The sequence below is a fragment of the Mirounga leonina genome, unplaced genomic scaffold (genome assembly GCF_011800145.1).
Source record: "Mirounga leonina isolate KUSES-001 unplaced genomic scaffold, KU_Mleo_1.0 Mir_154, whole genome shotgun sequence".
Classification (NCBI taxonomy): domain Eukaryota; kingdom Metazoa; phylum Chordata; class Mammalia; order Carnivora; family Phocidae; genus Mirounga; species Mirounga leonina.
The window spans coordinates 36384326-36407006 of NW_023270389.1; the positions used below are offsets into that span (position 1 = coordinate 36384326).

Sequence of the window (22681 nt, forward strand, 5' to 3'; positions counted from 1 at the left end):
CGGTGGGGAGCCTGCTTCTCCCTCTCCCACTCCCCCTGCTTGTGTTCCCTCTCTCGCTGTCTCTCTCTGTGTCAAATAAATAAATAAAATCTTTAAAAAAAAAAAAAAAAGATCTCTGAGGCGGGGCGCCTGGGTGGCTCAGTCGTTAAGCGTCTGCCTTCGGCTCAGGTTATGTGGGATCGAACCCGGCATTGGGCTCCCTGCTCAGCGGGAAGCCTGCTTCTCCCTCTCCCACCCCCCCTGCTTGTGTTCCCTCTCTCACTGTCTCTCTGTCAAATAAATAAATAAATAAAATCTTTAAAAAAAAAAAAAAAGATCTCTGAGGAAAAAATTTCACAAATCACTTTATAAATATTTGATTGTCCATACTGGAAAAAAAAAAGCAAACCGAGAAAAAAACGTAAACAAATGAACAAACAAAAATCCTAACCCTTAATATTCTAGGTAAAGATTAATAATATTGCTAGTAGAGTAGTAGTTAAAAACTTGGCATGGTTCAGATTCAGGTTCTGCCGCTTCTATCTATAGCGTAGGGAAAGTTTCTTGACTTCTCTGTGCCCAGCCTTCCTCATCTATAAAATGATTATAGTAAAAGTAGAGTCAGTTCTGCTATAATGCTTATTTTGATAACATGAATTTGTTCCAACACGATTGGTATACTGGGGAACAATTTGAGTATAATGTGAATTTTGCATTTGCTTATGTTTGATTTTTATCAGTGGAAAACTGACCTAGTTAAGTACATATACAAACACTTCAGATGTGTACCAGCTTCCTCAATTCACTGTATGTTATGAACCACACATATCGTATCTGGTGTTAAAATTTTTCATCTGATTTTCAAATAACCCTCCTTCTACTTCTACCACTTCCCAGTAACTCACAAGCTGCAACTATTTGACACTTCTGTAAGCAACCTCAGGTCTTTTCCAAGGTTAAGTACCATCTTTATTGTAGCATTTCTAAATTTCTTTATTATTTAAAATGCATAAATCTGCTGTCATTTTTATGAGGTTTTTATTTTTTTTGTGTGTCATTGATGAAGTGTTTCAGTGTTGGATCCCTAGCTCTGTTTCCCCATAAGTCCTGTGGTTTTTTGTTGTGCGATTTTGCCTAGTAGGGTGATTTTTGAGAATGCATATGTCAGCTTATAGCAGAACTCTTAACAAAGTAGTTGTGAGAATTAAGTGATTTATTACACGTGAAGCACCAACAATGATGCTTAACCTAATAAAAACCTAATATCATCCAATCTCATCATTATTATTCTTATTGGAATAACTTATTTTTATTAAAACATTATGGTAATAAGCAATATTGATGGAATTTTCCTCTATATACCATATGTCTTAGACATTGTTAAAAGATACTCAGATACTATGATTTGTAAACTGTTTATTAGCCTACTAGAGATATATTAGTTATATATATAATTAGTTGATTAGTGGATATATATAGTAATTGATGTGGATATTAGTTGAATGGCCCCAAGTGTGATAAAATGTAATTAAGTGTCTGTCCTCCTGAAATAAAATTTATGAAGGTTTTGGTATATATCCTTTTCATTTGTTGAGTACTCATACATTTACCTAAGTATGTGATCTGATTCATACTTTGGGCTATTTTGTTGAAGGTTCAGAATGCTAAGCAAGTGAACAGTGCACTTAAACAGAAAATGGAAGGTGGAATTGAAGAATTCAAACCTCCTGAGGTATGTTATTGAAGAATATATATGACTAAGTATGGTGAAACCTTATTCTGTGAATTATCTATCCAGTATTTACTATTTTGGTTGCATGTGTTGTTAGTACTTTGAAGATGTCATAGCGTGGGTAATTTGTCATGTCTCTATTTTGTCATTTAGATAGTCTTTTGAGACTTGGCTAACGATTTAAGTGAAGTCAGTTCTTTCCTGCCGTTAGCAGTTCATATCAAGCAAAGTAAGTAGGGAAACACAACTATACAGATAGGCCCAGTGCATGTGAAAATAGAAGGTAATTGATGAGCAAGCCAGTACATTTCTGGGTCTGCAGCAGTGTTTGTTCAAAGCCTTTTCCTGCCTGTGTGAATTGGTAACACAACAAGAAAAAGAATAAGAAAAGGAGCTCTTTTAGCAATTTTAGCAATTTTTTATTTTAAGGTATTTGTCTTTTGGCTCAGATTTTTAATTAGGATTTTAGTGTGTAGACTTAATGAACATTCTTGTACTCCTATCCCTGAAAATGTGAAATCTAAAAGCAAGATGTAGATTAACCATTTTCTCAAGTCTTCCTTCTATTTCCTCTGAAACCTAATATATATTTAATATTTATGATAATTATAGGAGTACTTAAATGCCCATAAAGTCCAATCAAGTCTTTTCACAGAAGCTTCTATTATAAATCTTTTCTCTTGTCTCTCTCTCTTTTTTAAGACTCCTATGCTGTGCTTCATACCCTGGACTTGCCTTTCTATGTATTTAATAATCAGATAATCCTTATTTGGTCCTAAAGGGATGCCCCCCCATCACAAGATGCCTGAAATATCTACAAATGAAATATGCATGAGGGTCTGGGGGGGAGGGCAGAAGAGTTGGGGGGAGCGCTTCAGACCAAATGCACCATATTCTGTCTGACTCATTAGAATCTTTCAGAAAGGAAGAATCATTAGGAATAAAAGTGTTCTTGGTTTTGTTTGTTTGTTTGTTTTGAATAGTCTCTTTCAAGAAAGGTAGATAATGGGAAAAAATGAAATCTACATAGACCAATATAACATCTCATTCCAAACCCACAGGTAAACTGACAAACATTTGAGTGACATTTCTGTTTATTTAAAGATAGTAATACAAAGCATACTGCTTTATATTACTTTGAAAAAAATTATTTCAAGGGCGCCTGGGTGGCTCAGTTGGTTGGGCGACTGCCTTCGGCTCGGGTCATGATCCTGGAGTCCCGGGATCGAGTCCCGCATCGGGCTCCCTGCTCGGCAGGGAGCCTGCTTCTCTCTCTGACCCTCCCCCCTCTCATGTGCTCTCTGTCTCTCTCATTCTCTCTGTCTCAAATAAATAAATAAAATATTTAAAAAAATTATTTCAAATCTTATATTAAAATTATTTTAATTTCATATTTAATTATACATTAAAATGCATAAAAGCCAAAAGCTTTAAATGCCTATAATTTCATAACTTAAAAAATTAAAAAAATTATAGCAGATATTAAAAATAGGGGAATACCATAAAGAACTTTATGTCAATAAATTCAAAAATTTAAATAAAACTTAGAAATTTATAGGAAAATATATCTTACCAAACTTGTCTTAAGAAGAAGGAAAACCTGATAAATTTATAGTCATTAAGTAAAATGAAGGAACAGTTAACATTTTTTTCATAAGAAAATACCAAGCCCAGACAGTTTTACAGAAAACGTCTACCAAATTTTCAAGGAAACAATGATTCTAACCTCAAATTTTCCAGAAAATGGAAGAATAGCTTCACTCATTAACATTACATAAAGTAAGACATGAAAGTGCAATAGCATTTGTAACTTTATGCTATCTCATTTGATGCTCACATAAATCCCAAGAAGTAGATGAAGCTAATACTATTTTACATGACAAATCTGGGCCTCAGTGAGGTTAACTGGCTTGATAAACGTCACAGCTAGTAAATAGTGAAATTTTGGCTATATTTCACAATCTTAGAATCCAGTTGGAGTCCTAGATTGATATCCTGCTCCCCCTTACTTTTGAAAGTTTTCATTTAATAACAAAATTATATATTGATTCTCACATTTAAATGCAGTTCGGGGGTTAGAAGTTATCAGACATTTATTACATCTTTTGGATTTTTGTAAAAATAATGATCAAAATGAAACAACCAAAATCTTAACACTCTACCAATCATACAGTGAAGTTTGAATATTACTTTGAGGTTGATTTATTGAACTCCTCTGACTTAAAAATGTATGTAGGGTTTATTATCTAGAAAATACTCAGGATATATTTATATTTATCGTATTATTTCTGTTCCTTTGTAGGGAAGAACAGCCTGAATAGATCTATTTCAAAATACTAGATTAACAGTCTTCGTAAAGACCTTGAAAAATCATGTAATCTATCACCTTTTCTTTAGATAATAGAATTTCTATCTAGGGGTGCCTGGGTGGCTCAGTTGGTTAAGCGACTGCCTCGGCTCAGGTCATGATCCTGGAGTCCCTGGATCGAGTCCCGCATCGGGCTCCCTGCTCGGCAGGGAGTCTGCTTCTCCCTCTGACCCTCCCCCCTCTCATGTGCTCTCTCTCATTCTCTCTCTCTCAAATAAATAAATAAAATCTTAAAAAAAAAAAAAAAGTCCCTTTAAAAAAAAAAAGAATTTCTATCTAATACGTAATAAAAGAATTTCATTAACCATTAGAACAATAGGCTACTAAGTGATGTAACTCAACTGGAAGTAAACAGTTACTAAGATGCTTTACTTACTCATTTGATTGTATTTGTTATTTTCACTTAGGAAAAAATTTGGTGAAGAAAGTTTATTCACTCCCATAAGTATTTATTGATCACTTATTTCATGGAAGGCACTGTTTTAGGCACTGTGGGAAATGTGTGATGGATTTTTCCATCTGCCTTAAAAAAAAAAAAAACACAGTCTAGATGTTATAAGACAAACTGATTAAAGTTGTGTGATTTATAAGTAAAAAGCTACAAGAAAACAAGTGGTAATTACTCATTCTTGCTAGGATAATCAGGGAAGTCTTCTTAATGAGGGATGTTTCAGCTGAGGTTTGAAGGATGAGTAGGAGTTTTGCACATACAAAAAAGGGCAGGATAAACAGTGGCTTGGTATGGAACAGTACATTCAAAATACTTACGTATGGGGCGCCTGGGTGGCTCAGTCGTTAAGCGTCTGCCTTCGGCTCAGGTCATGGTCCCAGGGTCCTGGGATCGAGCCCCGCATCGAGCCCCGCATCGGGCTCCCTGCTCGGCGGGAAGCCTGCTTCTCCCTCTCCCTCTCCCCCTGCTTGTGATTCCTCTCTCGCTGTGTCTCTGTCAAATAAATACATAAAATCTTTAAAAAAAAAAAAAAAGTATAAATCCTGTGAGGGGAAAAAAACAGTCAACAGGCATTCCCTGAGCACTTATGTCCTCATTGTGGTGCTGATTACTATTGAGAATTTAGTGAAAGTGTAAAACAGTTTTCTCTCATGAAGCATATTGTCTACGTAGGAAGGCAAAGTTGGATGCAGAGGACAAGTGAACGTGGTGTATGAGAGGGATGTTAACAGAATTGAGTTCAACAGGGACTTCTTTATGATAGAGGTCAGTGGACAAGGGCTAGAGTATAAAAGTTTGAGAGCTAGGAAGAGAAGTTTGCCTTTTAAATTAGGTCAAATGGGAAGACCCTGTAGTTTCTTCAATATAAGAAGGATATAATGGGAATTTTTAATTTTAGGAAGGTTATCCTGGTTACACAGGCTAAATTGAAAACTTTATAGCTGCTAAAATACCAACGATGTGAGTGATAAAGTAAATGGTAAAAGGGATTTTGGGTATGGTCAGGTATTAGTTGTAGGAGTGGACAGCAAGTGATAAATCCAAAGAACATTGCAAAATAGAAAATAATATATCTATTTGAAGGTATGTAAGAGTGTTGGGGAGAGTGGTGGTCTGTGGGGTTATGCTTTGATTTGTTTCGGTTGGAGGTAGGAAGGTGGGACAAGGAGATTAATGAAACCAGGAAGGAAGAAACTAGGAGTGCTTTTTGAAGCTAGAAATTTCCCCATCTATTGGTGTTTTCATGCATAGGTGGGTGACATTCTTCATTATGGATGTTGGATGGAATTTTCAGCACTGGATGGAAGGTTTAACTTGGTGTCCTCTTCTAATTCTTTCAACTCAAAGATAGTATGAATCTACTACTGACAAAAATGGGAAAGATGCAAGAACTAATTTAGCAGGGAAAGAATGCAGTAAAGATGCCGAATTAACAAAGGATGTCATAGATTGTTCTAGAAGGCTCTTTGGGGCCTTTCATATTATTAGTTTTATAACTATTATATATTGGATTATTTTAGTTTAGATTAATATTTTATTATTTTAAAAACAGCAGTATTTCCGACTGGGGTTTGCTGTAGAAGAATGTTCTCAGTGGTACTACCTACCTAACCATAACTACTACACAATTTTAGATTCCTAGATATATTCTAGTTGTCCTTTCTGTAAGTTAAACAAATCTCTGCCAAAGTTTCTTGGGTTTAAAAGAGAATAAAAAAATCAATAACTTGAAGGAATCTTATGTATTTAAAAAATTTTGACCCTGTTTCTCCTTCAGTCTTCCCTTTCTTCCACTGCTTCTGTTTTGTCATACAGACTCTTAATTCAGTGCAGTTTCAACCCTCCTCCCTGCATATTTCCACTGAAGCTGCTGTTTAAAGGCTAACACTGCTGCTGCTGATCAAATTCCTCAGTCTAACTCATTTTTCTTGCCTTTTCCTGAGCCTTGACATAGATGACAACCTCTCTCTCTTCCTTTAATTTTTGAGAGGTGATATCATTTGTAACTATTATGTTCCCTTTTCAGCTGTAATTTTCCTTTCTATATGTAAATATAAGCATTCTCCAAGTTTTTATCCTCAAAATTCACTTCTCTTCTCTTTGGAAACATCATACAAGCTCATCACTTCACTATACTAAAATTGCATCATATGACACAAACTCAACCACAGATATTCAGCCAAGTAAAAAGGAGTATGTTTAGTAATAGCAAGTAGAGGAGAGCTGGCAACCCTGCCTAAACTCCCATTTATCAAGTGTCTCCTACAAAGTAAGCAGTTAGGGGCTAGAACTGTGAATCCACTATTTCTTTAGAAGGCTTTAGCTTGGGGCACCTGGGTGGCTCGGTCTGTTGGGCATCTGCCTTCAGCTCGGGTCATGATCCCAGGCCCCAGGATCAGGCCCCACGTCGGGCCTTCTGCTCAGCGGGGAGCCTGCTTCTCCCTCTCCCACATCCTGCCTCTCTGTCTCTCTCTCTCTCTCTGTCAAATAAATAAATGAAAATCTAAAAAAAAAAAAGAAGGCGGCTTTAGCTTCCACAGGCCTCCTGTGTGAGCAGTCTCCTTGACTTGAAATTCTAGTATTTAAGAATGTATTTATGTTTTTCATTCAGTACTACCCTAAATTTCAACCAAAGCTTCATCTAGGATTAACTGAAAAACTAGTGGTCCATTTCAGTGCTGGAGGAATATCTGGCCATGTGGACTTATTGAGAGATTGTGTGCCTGTTTCCATGACCACCTTTGTAAGAACATTTCAATAGTAATTTGGAATTTATTATTTTTTTTTAAACATTTTTTTTTTAAAGATTTTTTTAATTTATGTATTTGAGAGAGTGAGAGAGAGAGCGCAAGAGGGGGTAGGGTTAGAGGGAGAAGCAGACTTCCCGCCGAGCAGGGAGTCCTACGTGGGACTCGATCCCGGGACTCCGGGATCATGACCTGAGCCGAAGGCAGTCGCTTAACCAACTGAGCCACCCAGACGCCCAGTAATTTGGAATTTAAAACAAAAATCTTTTTTTTTTAATTCATAGGCAGATTTTAGAACCCTACATCTGAGTAAGATATGACTCCAGTGTTTTCCCTCATACAATTTTCCAGACCCTTAAAAGCTGTGTTTGCATAGATGAACCTATTTTAACCTCAAGTGGATCCTGAGCTCCACCTGAGTGACCTCATTGTCAGTGAATCCCAAGTTACAGTCATCTTAGTCTTGCCTTCCTGCACCTCCCCAATCAGCATTTCATAACTTCTTAGGTCCTTAACAGCACCACCCTTCTCCCAGCTCTCCAGGCTTGAAGTTTTATTCTGATTAGAATCCTGCTCCTCTCCCTCTGTTCTCTCCCCCCAGAAATCTATTGCTTATTAAATTTGGTGTGAACTCATTAACCTTGATTATTTACTGCCCTTGCAAAAGTGGTCCTTACCATATTCTAGTTTAGTTAAATATCACCAACTTTCCAGGTGTATTTATCACTTCTTCCTAATTGTTGCTCCTTTTGTTGCCTGTACATGGTGTGTCTTCTGCTGATCTTTATCTTTCAGAAACTTATCCTGTTGTTTAACCCACCTCGGTGTCTAGCCCCTCCAGCTGGCCTTCTTCCCTGTTCTAGTCATTGTGACTTTTTCCTCTCATCTTTGTGTATGTGCTGCCGAAGCGAGCACTTTCCTCTCATCTTTGAATCCACAGTATACTCTGAACTTTTAATTTATCCTATCTCCTGATTTGTCTATAAGCCGAAATAAGCTTTCATAGTGCATGGTATTTCTCTTTATTTTTTGTTCCCTTTCCATTAATGATACCTTTTCTTCTAGTTTCTGCCTTTCAGGTTTAACAAACATCAGTTGATCAACTTCAACTTCTGCTTGCTCAGGCACTGTGCCAGGTGTTTTTTACCTATATCCTAAACATAGCTTTATATATATTTAACATTTATTCTAAATTTAATCCTCAGAACAACTTGCACTGTAGTATTGTAGGAGATCCTCAGTATCCAAATGCTCATTAGTCTAAAGGATTCATAGAGAAGCGGAAGTTGCCAAACAAGAGAATATTCACAGATGAACTAAGCACTTATAAAATTAGGCTCTGCTCATGAGCTATCCCTAATTAACTCTAGCTGTTATCTTTCCCATCCATCATATCAATATCCTTCTCTTACTTTCTTGTAATGCAAATACAGCATAAACCAAAATGAAATTTTAAACCTTGCAAAAGGTGCAAAACTTCCTGAAGTCTATGAAAGTACAAGAGAATGGCTTTAATCTCTTGCAAAATTGTTGACAAATGGGTATTTAGCAGAGTTAACAATTGAAGAAAAGAGCGTATTGACTCAGACGAACCTCAAAAAAGAATTTGAATAACAAAGAATTAAGGGAGGCCCTTGAAAAAATTGTTGAGGTCTTCAAAACAAAAATGACCCACTCTGTGCTCGTGTTGTAAATTTCAAAGCCAGTGAATATTACACCATTGTATGGTCAGCAAAGATATGCCAAAAATAAAATTAAAGCATATAAGCAAAGTCATTAACTATTAAAATAATTTTCATAAGTTTTAGTTTCATATTTCAGGTTAGGTTGCACTCAACCCTTTATTTTTTACCATTTATTCTGAAATATTTGGACCTGTTTTAATAAGGTTCTAGTACCAATTATCCTTGGGTACCAAGGACCTCTTTTATCTACCTTTCACAGTGAAGGTGGCATCAGACTGCCTGGGTATTAACTCAAATATTAGCTCCTATTCCATTCTTGTTCATCCTCTTTTGGGGGAACATATGTTTAGAATTTCAGGTTTTTCTTCTGTTATCTCCTTTTTCTTTTTCTTTCCTTTTTTCACTTTTTAAACCTTGGTTCACCCTTCTCTTGTTACTGCTTCTTTATAGCCGATAGCCCCCTCTTTTTCTTTACCTTTTTTTTTTTTTTTTTAAAGATTTTTCTTTATTTGTCAGAGAGAGAGAGAGCACAAGCAGGGGGAGCAGCAGAGGGAGAGAGAGAAGCAGGCTCCTCACTGAGCAAGGAGCCCGATGTGGGACTCGATCCTAGGACCCTGGGATCATGACCTGAGCCGAAGGCAGATGCTTAATGACTGAGCCACCCAGGCGTCCTTTCTTTACCTTTTTAATGTTCTTTTGCTTCATTGCCAGTATGCTCACCTTGAGGCTTATCCACACTCTGCCTGGCCTTGCCTTGCTCTCTTCTTAATCTCATCATCTGGTGTTCAGTGCTTTCTGCTCTAGGTTTTTTCCTCCTTTACTCAGTCTTTTTTTTTAAACTTTTTCCTTTCTTCTCTAATAATTTTTTTCTAATTTTGAATTTTTGTTTTATTCTTTCTTCTGAATGCTTAACTTTCTATACCTCTTCACTTGTGGTGAGAAAGTAGATGTTCCCCAGAACCTCTGTGTACTGTAGAAATTTTTATTGCTAAGACCATGAGTGAGATAAAACCTAAACACTTGTTCTCAGAGGAAGCCTTTCTTTCTGTTTTGCCCAGCTTATCCTGTATTACACCAGGCCAATTTATCTGGGCAGTTTCTTCTGTAAACCTCTGTAGGCTGGTGTACTTATTTCTCTGCCCGTCCTTCTACTGCCAATGGTCCTTGCACTATCAGTGGGTATACACGAATGAAATTTGATTTAGTGTTTAATATGGTAGTTTTGCCATAATGAAAGTCCTAAATTTAGGATTTTTTTTGAACAAAAATATTGGGAGAAACGTGGGGAGGCCTTAGGGGGAAAAATCTATTCTTATAGTGGGTCACTTTCTGCTTCAGAAATTTAAAGAAATATTTTAGGAATTAGGCCTGATCTCCAGTTCTGTATTAATTTATAACACTGGTTTTGGTGGAGTAAGGTTAGGTTTAATCGAAATGTGAAGAGAAAGAATTTTAGAGCGAGTCACAGATCCTCTCTAAGGAAGATAAAGTCTCTTAAATGTTTAAAACTAGGCTAAAATTAACACTTGCCATGTGTCACAGGAACATTGTAGTTGGAAAATGGATGACTAATAGATTTTCTCAGTTTTAATGCCTCTGACTAGAGTATAAATGTGAATGTTGTTCATTCTCCCAGATTGGTACATTTCCCTTTCATTATCTTTTTGTGTGGGTAAAAGGTAACTCAATATATTTTTTAATCCTTATAAAAGCAGAATCTTCATAAATCAGAGTTTTAGTAATCTCGTGTCTATGATTTGGTGAAAAACGAAAATAAGCACTTTGGAAAAATGTCTGTCTTCATATCCTCATTAGGAAACTTCTCTTTAATTTTGTAGTCAAATCAGAAAATTAATGCCCGTTGGACCACAGAGGAGCAGCTTCTAGCAGTGCAAGGTATATTAAAGATAAGCAGTTATTGTTGTTAATTATTTAATTTGTCATGAAAGGTGACTACCATAGTCCTTCCCTTCCTTTAGAAATGGATCAAGAGAGGGCTCTTGTGTTTACCACAAAGTCCTGAAAACCAGGAATTGTTTTGTTCTTGTGGATGTGACTTTACTGAGCCTATATGCATTTTGGGTCCCGTACAGCACGTAACACGTTCTCAGCCTTAACAGTGATGGTGATGAGAAGCTTGAACAAGTCATATGGTCTCTCTGTGCCTTTGCTTTAGTTTTCCTGCAGTTGGGTTCATTCTTACTATATTAGTCATTGATAACTCATCATTAAAAGCATAAACTATTGTATGTTTCTGGTTTTTCCAATTCCTCTGTATAATAGTGTTTCTCTATTTGACAAATGTTAGTTACTGAAAATATTAATGATTATTTAACTTTCAGTGTATTATAACTTAAGAGATGTGCCACTGAATGCTTAGAAACCTGACTTTAAAAATACATATGTATTTATATATTATATGTAAATAATAAAAGAGAAAGTTAAGAGATACATTGAAAAATATACATATAGCATTTTAAATGCATTATTTATAAGAATGCTTTGTTGAATTATATGGCAGAGCACTTACTTTTTGTATTATGAATGCCTGTGGGCAGATTGGTAGTGTTATAAACTTGGATTTTCTCATGTTTGAATTACTTAAGAAAGGGCAAACTGTATATTTTTTTATTCAGTGGTGTAGTTTTCTTTTTTTTCTTTTCTGTTCAAGATAAACTATCTGCAGGACTGATTGTGTAATTATAAGTTTGGTCTACAATTTGGTTTTTCCTGGCTGAGCTCTCTTTGTGTTGAGTACTAATAGCTTTTTTATCTAAGTTAGTTACTATAAGAGAGTTGGACCCCTGCAAAACATATAAGTATACTTTGGAAAATATTTCTAATTATTCAAACACAGAGAACATATTTAACTCAAAAAGGATGTGCAGGTATCATTTGGATGTGAGAATAATGTAATTAAAGATTGATTAATAGATGACTCTGCAGTTTGGACTAGAGTGAGTAAGAATTACGCTGCCAGTGTGATTAGAAAATGTCACAGGACGGGCCATCAGGATGATGTCAGCCTTCTCTTTGGCCTATATAGCACAAAACAGTCATTTCATAAACAGAATAAATACTTGATCCTATGGAGGCAGGGTGCTGGATGTGCATTGAGCACATATGTAATTGTGGAACCAAGTTTCTGAATGAGTCAGAACAAAGTTTAATGAGTTTATAATGTTCAGTAATAGCTATTTTTAAATTAGAAACTGTTTAAAATTTAGATTAAAAAATGAGTAGGGGCGCCTGGCTGGCCTAGTTGGTAGAGCATGCTACTAGATCTTAGGGTCATGAGTTCAAGCTCCATATTACTAAAACCAAAACAAAAACAAAAAAACAACTAGTATTTTCAGGGGCTGTTTCATATTGATTTAGATCTGTGACTTACAGCTCTAACATAGTTATTTGGGGAAGCATTGCTTTTATTGATGTAAAGCTTGTGTTTCTGTCCATCCTAGTGTGTGTGGTGTGTGTGTAGCCTGTGTTTCTGTCCATCCTAGTGTGTGTGTGTGTGTGTGTGTGTAGCTTGTAGAATTTAACCCTGATTTCCAGTATTTCAGTTGTTTCAAGATTAGTATATTAATCCTGTACTCTAATATGAAAATTATCCCAGTGAAAGGATTTTTCTGGAGAGACTCACTTAGGAAAATCTGGGCTAATGTTTCTAGAGCATTCAGGTTTTGATATTGTTCTGCAGCACTACCTGGGAATCTTACGCCTGGGTTGAATATTACGCTGAGCTGCATTCAAAGGAGGGGACAATGGCAAGATTTACATGTATAGTTTGAGCTATATGTATGGACGTTATCTCAGTTTATAAATACTAAAACAATATTTATGGATATAATCAAACATTTCCTCTCTGCTGAGATATATTCAGTATTCTTACACACATTTAAAAAGTAATTCTTAATTATACTAATGCAGCAGTTTGTACAAAAATATGCATGTTCTTAGGGCTTTGAAACCGCTTTCTTGATATGTTCATGTCTTTAACTCTGTATGTGGAATTTTTGTTTCACTTCGAGTTTTTTAGGGTTTTTTGTTTTTTTCTTCTGGGAGGGGGGTTCATTACTTAAAATAAAACAATGTATAGCTATTTGTGTCCAAAATAGTTATTTTAGGGAAAACTAAAAAGTGCCATTTTTGCTAATGAGCCCACATGTTTATATGATGCTCAGAAGTGTGTCTTATAAACAGTATAATCTTATAGTAATATCATATGTACCTGAATCTCAGTGTGGTTAAGGTACATAACTGCAGTTTTTATTTGAACATGTAGTTTGCTATCCAGAAAGACCTGTCTTAGCAGGCAGTTGTTTTGTTTTTCTTCTCTTTAATCTTTATTTGTGATAAACCTTTATATGATATTATTATGACTGTTTCAGTTTTACAAAACAGTATATCATATAAGTTTTGATATTAACATTTTAGTTTATAAGCACTTTCTTTTTAAGACATTTTGTATATATATTCTGATTTAACACTCATTTGTTAAATGCCTTTTTAAATCTTGCTCATAGTTGACTATTAGAGTGACCTGAAGAGAGAACTATAAACTCTAGTGTCATTAGTGAGACTTATACTGTTAAATAAACTTTTTTATTATAACTCCTTTAAAACCACATATGTATATTAGGATCATTTCCTAGGGCTTAAATATATATTTCCCATTTTTTTTCCCCATCTACTTAATACTACTACCACTTAAATAATAACTATTTAAATAAATAATGAACTATTTTTCCTTCTTTCTCCCTTATTTGGAAGGGGGGAAATCATGTTCAGACCAAACAAGAATGTTTATACTTGTGTAATCTATCACTTTATTATGTTAATTTTAGTTCTAAATTGTAGTTCTAGCTATGTTATAACTTCATTAACATTCTTCAAGAGTCCCCAGGTAGGATGTTATAAATGTGGCTAATTTAAACCTCTCTCTAAAAAGTACTTGTTAAGAATGGTATTTCTATACTTTCAGTAATCTGTGCCAGCCTTAAGTATCTGAGTTTTCTATTGTAACAGATTAGTTAACAGGAGATTAATTATAGTCTTCACAATTTGTGTGAATGGAAATATCCCTGTTTATAGTTTGTGTCCTACATGTATAAATATTTTTTCTAATTTGTAGTGCTTTTAGAAATTATCCTAAAATCAAACTTGATATTCATATGTGACAAACATTTCTTACTTAGCAAGAATTAGATCCTGGGTGTATTGTTTTTCATGTAAAATGGAACAATTATTAGCTGTTTTAAAAAAATAATAATACACTTAAATGATAGTACAAAACATTGACTCTTCAAAGTGTAGAGGGGCAGAAGCCTGGTATACAGTATTTATTTTAGGCCTTCTCTTAAATGCATTTATTTCAAAATCATTAGTGCTAAAAAACAATACACTCCCCAACTAAAATATTAGTGCTATTTTACGGTAAACAACAAGAAACTTTTCCAGTTTTATCAAGATATCAGCTTTAATTTTTAGTTTAAGTTGTCTTTTTTTTTTTTTCATATTGTCTGCCTTCTCTTATAAAACAGGAAATGACAGAACTACGTTCAAGTCAGTTATGCTTTCACAGTTAAATGTTACCTTCTCTTCCTGTAGTTTATACATTTCATTCGTTTTTAGGTTGCAAGCCTAGAAAAATTCATTTTTAGGTTGCAAGCCTTAAAATTTTATCTCATACATTAAGGAAAAAGCTAGAATGGTTCCTAAGGGAGGGAGAAAGAGATTCGGCACTTGATTAAAACATAGGGATTGTAACCCAGTACATGAATGATCAAAAGTAAATGGAGATCAGGAGATTCATATTTTTCCATTTAAAAGACACTCATTTCCTTTAGAGAGTTTCTGCTATTAAAACAGTTATCATAAGAATGGACACCCAAAAGCATAATTGTCAGCCCTCTGATGCACTCACTTCAGATAATTCATGATTCAAAATTTCCAGCATCTTCGTGATGGAACTTAACTTATAACAAAGATGATGGGAACACAAGACTCAGAAGAGAAAGGCTAGATATTAAAAAGAGAATATATGATTTTGACTTCTAGCCCTCACCTAGATGCACCATTCACTGTCCCATTGCTGTTGATATCTTTTTTTTTTTTTTTTACTTTAATATGAATTCTTGAAGAGATTCACAGGAGGCAGAAAGAAATGCATGTTCCCAAATGGTTTGAGTTTAAAGTTAATCTCTTACTGATAGGAAAGAACCACATCCCTAGAGTTTCTAGATGTCACTATGTTCTTAATTCAAAAATAGATTTCCTGGTTATACTAAGTACATGCTCACTTTAAGAAATATTGTTATAAGAAGCAGGAAACAATATCCCCCCAAATTTTACTGCCTAGAAGCAGCTTGCCACTGTAATGTTTTGACTTTTTTTGGGGGGGGGGTAGCCCAAAATCAGATTTTAAAAATAACTTTTTAAATATACCAAAAGCAGACTCATGATATCCCTTCTGTCTCGGGAGGAGGAAAAAAAAAAAAAGTCTATAGTTTCATGTCTAGAGTTGGAAAACACCACACTACAAATGCTCCTGAATAGCCCAATTTTAAAAAATACAAATGTATTTTGTTGTTGTTGTTGTTGTTGGGCAGAATGAAGAATACTGTTTGGAAAATGTGGGCTTTTATAAAATGTGATGGTAGTTATTTTTTTATGTTAATTCCCAAACAAAACTTCAAAAGTGTATGTTAAAGATTATAAGGTATCATCTACCAGCATAGGAAGGCAAGTTGTTTGTAACTTTCAAAATTTGAAAACACTTTTTTCCTCTTCCTGGGAAATTTACAATTTACCTCTTCCAGGATTTTCTAAAGTTTCATTCTACTAACCTTTAAAAACTGACCTTTTGCCCCAAGGTGAGAAGTTTAATTTAAAACCATGGTTCAGATGGACCTAACCCTTTTACATCTTCAGGAAGATACAGAGATTTAATCACTGTGTTTGATTCCCTTGCTGATAAAGCAATCAGATGACCTTATTTATTATAAATTGTGAAAAAAGAATGGACCACCCTTCTTCCACGTACAAATTGGAAGTAAAGTAGCTCTGATGTCCTGGGTTGTTAAAGTTAGTTGCTCTGCATTGCTACCCCTGCTAAATTTTCCTCCAGAAGCCTAGCTGGGGATTCCTCTGAAGGAGCTGTTCCAGTAAGTCTGCAGTTGGTGTTTCACTAGATTTTACCTAGTTATCAGCCACAGTAAAGACATAAGAATTCCACCTTCTAACCAAAATATGCTGTTGAACCAGCATCATGGGAAGTGTGAAGGTGATAAAGAAGTTAGCTATATGTGACTCTTGTGGTTTGAGGAAGAAAAATCTCTATTTCCTGAGCACTTCCTGTGTACTGAGCATTATATTTCATAGGACAGTACTTCCCAACTTTTCTCACATTGTGGCATACAGAAAAAATTACAAAATTTGTCACAACACACTGGGGCAAACGGATGAGACTGCTGTTGTCCAGAAAGGACTGCCAAGGAGCACTAGCAGTTCCAGACCCTGCCCAGCCATCCTGCAGGCTGAGCGCATTAACATCCCTGAAGGCCCACTTGTTCTCAGGACACGAGTGGGATCCTCAGCCAGATTACAAAAGTCTGCAGTATGGTCTGAGCCTTAAGATTTTACAAAGTAGTTTATATGGCATACATGAGTTAATGATAAACATACCTGGGTGACTCAGAACCTAGGCAACTTGGAAAAAGTCCTTGACATCCAGAGTGTCTGGGAAAACTAAGGCTCCTATAAGAAGTAGTTTTGGTTTGGGGGTCTGTAATTCTGTCTGCAACAATGTTGGTGACAAGGTTAAGTCCCTGGAGGAGAGAAAATAAAATGGAAGATCAAAAAAGAGGGGACAGTTATAAAATGGAATCAGACATGGGGACAACTTACTGGTAGGTTTTGGAATATATTTTGCTAAATAGGTGTTCTGAGGATTGTAATATCTTCATACTTGGAGTCAGATAGTCTTAATGTGACTTCTTGCTACGATACAGAAGAGCTAATCTTAAATTTATTTAAAGTTTTCATTTCCAAACTCATGTATTCAGTAGATTTGGTCATTTCTGGAATGTAAATTAAATATCCCTTGTAAAAATTACTGTATTGCTAGAACTCTGTGTCTGATATCTAATTAGGAGTTATTTTTCAGTGCATCAATCTCAAATGAGTCGTTATTTTCCAAAGTATAAGTAGTAGAGAAGTACTTGAGTGTGTAGCAATAATTCCTAATATTAAATAAACTTGGATTTTTATTGCCAAATAAACCCTCAGTGGAACCTAGTCACCCTTACAATTTTTACTCAGTTACAGAGTTTGAACTGGAAATCAGCTCATGGATTTAAAGAGAACTTATGTTGCTAAATACTGTAAATAATGTTAAGTGTCATAATTTATTGTCATGCATATGTCTTTCCCTTTGAGAACAGAGCAAATTAGCACAGTTTACAGACCCCAAACTTTGTATTAAAAATCATTATAGCTTAATAATGTCAAACTTCCTGCCCAAAATACTCTTTAAGATAAAGGCACTCCCCCTAGAGTCAAGCCTGGCTAGTTGAATATAAGCAAGAGATACTCATTCCCAAGTTCTCCATATAAAATAAAGGCAGAAATTAAAAACAAGAATTTTGTCGTATCGTGGTGGTGCTTTAAGGTAATTGGGTAGATCATACCAATAGGTATCTGTAAGAATGAATCTAGCATTTCTCCTGAGGTGTTAACATATCCTTATATTATGCTCTCATCTATGATTATATACACGTTGAATTTATTTAAATTCCCATGATTCTGATGGCTTAGGTTACATTATAGATTTTAATATCATAAGTATCATTTTTTTCTCCTTTCTCGTCTTTGTAATTAATGAGTGTTTTCTGGTATTTTAAACAGTAGTTACGAAATTATAAAATCAAAATTTTTGACACCTTTTATTTTGAGTTAAATGATGAGTCAGTGAACGTCCTTTTAGAATTCCCTTAAGAGCAGTTTATTATCCCTCTGATTATATAAAGTCATTCCAAATTCTGTAGTATAAATGACTATCTCAAGTTCATAAATCAAATACTATCTTTCATTATAATAAAATTTCCATTACAAAAAGTTAGGTTCTCAAATAACTGAATGTTCTTAAATTTAAGGTAGTGATGATAAGCACAAGTACTCTACACATAGTCACTACTGTAACCTCATTCTTTAGGCTATAAAGTATAGTTGGAATCCTCCACATACACAGTCTTTGGAACTATTAGATGAGTTGAAATCCAACTAACTCTGAAATATAGCTTCCCTTTTTTTGCCCATCACATATTGTGATGATTCACTTTTTTATGTTTCAATTCTTATTTCTATTCATTGGTACCCTGGTGAGATTAGGCAAGTAATCCTCTTGAAGCTGGTATTAAGACCAAAATTATGATGCTTTTCTTAATGGGGGAACTCTAAGACTACTCACTCAGTCCATTGAGGGGATAAAAGAGATGGCTCATTCCCATCCAGTTTTGTTTACAAACGGTGTTGCTCAAATTTAGGTGACTGGCTACTAGGGAAATAAATGAATGTGGAATTGAGGATGGAACAAAGAATTCAATGCTTTACAATAAATGGACTATATTTGAGAGTTCAAGAGAGGATTGGAGAAAATAACTGAGTATGTAAAAAATGGTAAGTTTCTGATTGTTCAGTTGAAGGCAAGTGGCTGGCTCACTGAAATGACATAATTAATAGTTTTCATCTGTGACCCTGATATCTTAGTCTCTATCTCAGAATTGAGAAATGAGCAGAGTTTATGAGAAAGGATTTTCATTGCTGGTATCTTTTGTGTGTGCATGATGTATAGTACACACAGCTCTCCTTATTGATCCTTCACAGGTGTATTATTTACTTTGCCTTCCAGGTGTCCGCAAATATGGTAAAGATTTTCAAGCTATTGCAGATGTAATTGGCAACAAGACTGTTGGCCAAGTGAAGAACTTCTTTGTAAACTACAGGCGTCGGTTTAACTTAGAGGAGGTATTGCAGGAGTGGGAAGCAGAACAAGGAACCCAGGCTTCTAATGGTGATGCTTCTACTTTAGGGGAGGAGACAAAAAGTGCTTCTAATGTGCCATCAGGGAAGAGCACTGATGAAGAAGAGGAGGTGTGTTTGTGTATGGAATTTGAGCTAATATGAGTTGAGGAATCATCATTTTGTGTGGTGTTCTATAAGGTTAATTTGTCAGAGGACTAGCTAAATGAGCATGAAAGGTTGACAATACACTTACTCAGTGGTGCCTCTCTCGTGACTCTCAAGTCCTAATGACATGCTAAGTTCTGTCCTAGAAGAATGGAGAGTGTATTGTTCTTTCATAGTCTTATTTTTATTTCCAGTGTTAAGCTGTTTACTAATAAAGATGCCTGTTTGGTAGCTTCGTTGCTTTTTCGGTTTTTGGTTTTTTGTTTTGTTTTGTTTAAAATAAAAGAAGCTTGTGCTTCCAAAAAACACTGGTGTTACGTTTTTGTTTTGTTTTGATTTGTTTTGTTTTTCCTGTGACATCCCAAACTATATTGTATTCAGTTCATTAGGAACTCTCATCTCATACATGTATTTTTGTTTCCTCACCTCTAGGCACAGACCCCACAGGCTCCTCGGACTCTGGGTCCATCACCTCCTGCCCCATCATCCACTCCAACACCAACAGCCCCCATTGCCACTCTGAACCAGCCTCCACCACTTCTTCGTCCAACACTGCCTGCTGCCCCTGCTCTTCACCGGCAGCCTCCTCCACTCCAGCAGCAGGCTCGGTTCATCCAGCCCCGGCCAACTTTAAATCAGCCTCCACCACCTCTCATTCGCCCTGCTAATTCTATGCCGCCCCGTCTAAACCCAAGACCAGTGTTGTCCACGGTTGGTGGTCAACAGCCACCATCACTTATCGGAATTCAGACAGATTCACAGTCCTCACTGCACTAAAATTAAATTGGACAGAGCTACAGTAACTCTTCACCCCATCATTATACCAGTGCTCCTCAGACTGATGCAAAAGAGGAGAGAACAGTCCCTCCTAGATGCTGAGGCTGCGAACTAGTTCTGTGGCAGTGGGCTAGCATAAGTGGATGTCTAGGAGATTTTTTGGTTCGTGCAACCGAACTAAATGTTACACGACAAAAAGCCTACAGTTAGCCTCCTTTCTAGAGTATACGTTCAGCGACATCTCATAAAAGGAAAAAAAAAAGATTAAGTATTCTATATACCAATGTTTTTTTTTGTTTTGTTTTTACTGTATTTATTTTATTGAGATTCTTTATATTTCTGCCTCTTCGTAGTCAAGGCTCTTAGTACAGAAATACTGACTTAGGAATTTTGAAAACTCCTTAAGTTTCTTAAGGATGTTTGACTTTTTTTCTTTCTTCCTTAATTTAATTCTTAACAACATTTTCCTATGTTAGGAGTGCAAGAATAAATAGCCTGCATTTCAGATTTTGACATATGTTCATTTAATGCATATTTAAGAATTATAGTGCATATCCCTTTTTTCAAAAAATCTTGCTTTTTTTTCTAAAGGAATTTTAATATATTCCTTTAAAAGAAAGCAATTGAATCAATTGCAAAGCAATTATATGAAACCACAAAGAATGTACTGAACCTACTAACCCTTTAACATACACTTTAGGGTCCTAATGCAAAGTCCTTGCTTAAAGGTCATTGACCTGTCATCTACCAGTAATAAGAGGATCGGAATAATAATTTTACATACAAATGAGAATTTGTTGAAGTACAGTGTCTTTAAGTTCCTTGAAAATAGAGTTAATTTTGATTTTTTTAAAAAATGTTTCTAAATGCTATCTGCTTTTAACTAGTAGTTGCCTATATTTGGGGACTTTAGAAGAGAATTATATTTTGTCAGTTATGTGGAGATAGTGGTTATGGAAGCATTTATTTACAATACCCTTTATGTGTTTAGGTTCTGACTTAAAATTGCCCTCACACTTATTAATATGGTCTGCATTTAATATAAAGGATGTTTTCTTGATAAATCTCTATTGTACTATTTGGATACATTTGTGTATTCCTTGCAGCTGACCAGTGCTTGTGGGTTTGGTTTAGGGTTAAATCAACATTATTTCATAAAATAAATTTAAGAATTTGTTCTGTGTTACCTAAAGATGTATCAGTATATTGTCACAATTGTGCTGTTAACTTAAAATGCTGAGACCCCCTTTTTATAAAGAAGCAAAAACATTTCAAGTCTTAATTGAACACATAAATCATTAAGCACCTACAAAGAATATTTTACAAGTAATAGTATTTCAACAATGTGTTACTAATATTTTTGATACGGTGATTTCATATTGGAATCATGACTTGTGCAAAGGGACAGATCACTTAGATAACTATACTAGTGGAACTTAAGGCTAAATGTTTGCACATTTATATTCTCATCATATCTGGAACTACTTCACGAAATAGTCAACATCTAAGGCCCTTGATTTATGTTTTGAGAAATCCTGTATTCCCAATATTGGAAAAATAGTCCCTACCACTGGCTCTAGAGCCTTAAGGAGCTATTAGATTTAAATTCATTGATTAGTTTTAATTTGGAAGTTTAGACCACTTCTCTTCATAAGGACCTTAAGTTCTGGCACAAACTTTTTCCAGGGCGTGTCTTGTCTTTCTCATTGGATCATCTTAAATAGTTCCTGCCCCTGGATTGTAACTAGATAAAAATCTGATTTAAAATTCTTAATATCCAAGAATTTATACTTATTTTTACTTTAAAAGCCACAGGGGGTGGGGGCAGGCAGTTATATATCTTAAAAGAAAATATCTAAAGCATTTTTTTAAAGTACTTAGATTGTCTTGCATATGTGCATACTATACGGCTTTTATTGTCTTGTCTCTTGTCAGTAGACCTTCAGTATACAGTGTGTGGGACATGTCAGTCAAGTTGGTCAGTGCCAGCATCTGTCCAGCTGTTAAGTATATTACGATTCGTTTAAAAATCTGTTCTATCCCAGCCGTGGGCCAAGATGCTGTATCTGAGGGATGTGCTGTGATTTGATTTACGTACACCAGAGCACACAGAAAAATCTGAGCTTCATTAGTAATATGACACATGTATATAGTGAGATGTCTTATTGTGTGCTTTGCATATTTTGTAAATATTTTGCACGTCATTAATTTTCTTTTTTGTTTAAGCAGTGTTTGGCCTGGAAGAGTGATATGCTTGCTGCTTAATCAAAGGATTAAAGAGTTAAAGATGTCTATGTCTTCTATTTTTATATAATTTCATGTTGTATGAAGAATTTAGGACCTCTTCACTGTGAAATTCTAAATATTGATTTTTATAAAAAAGCAAAATCTAGAAATATTTTAATGACCATTTCATAATGTCAAGGTTATCATTTTTGAAAAATCTACACCCAACTATTTTTTTCATTACATAACTAAAAATAAATCACACTGTTGATACGCCTGGTAATATTAATGAAAAAATATTTTTTCTATATTCTTTAATTCCAATGTAATATGGATGGAAGTAAAAGGTAAGTTTTGATCAGAACTTTTCCTTAATCAATAATCCCACAATTGAGTAAAATGCAATGTAGAATAAAGATGAAAGAATGTAAAATTCTGTCTTAATATAGGCCAACATTCTTTTTAGGACTAGATATAGGGAATAAACAAAGTGACAGTCATAATTTTAAACAATATTTAGAATATTGC

The 22681-nt window shown here is 35.2% G+C and overlaps 1 protein-coding gene across 4 annotated transcripts in view; it reads left to right on the plus strand.

Moving 5' to 3' along the window:
• The window catches only part of RCOR3 (REST corepressor 3), a 56102-nt gene extending 33885 nt beyond the window's left edge, over nucleotides 1-22217 (plus strand). For 3 of the 4 annotated variants that reach the window (XM_035010481.1, XM_035010482.1, XM_035010484.1), the window contains 4 exons: nucleotides 1634-1711; nucleotides 10801-10858; nucleotides 18873-19114; nucleotides 19583-22217. In XM_035010481.1, coding sequence (XP_034866372.1) covers nucleotides 1634-1711; nucleotides 10801-10858; nucleotides 18873-19114; nucleotides 19583-19927 — 723 coding nt within the window. In that variant the 3' untranslated portion in view covers nucleotides 19928-22217. The remainder of the gene's footprint in view (nucleotides 1-1633; nucleotides 1712-10800; nucleotides 10859-18872; nucleotides 19115-19582) is intronic. The other variant, XM_035010483.1, reaches the window with a different exon arrangement.
• The last annotated feature ends 464 nt before the right edge of the window (nucleotides 22218-22681 follow it).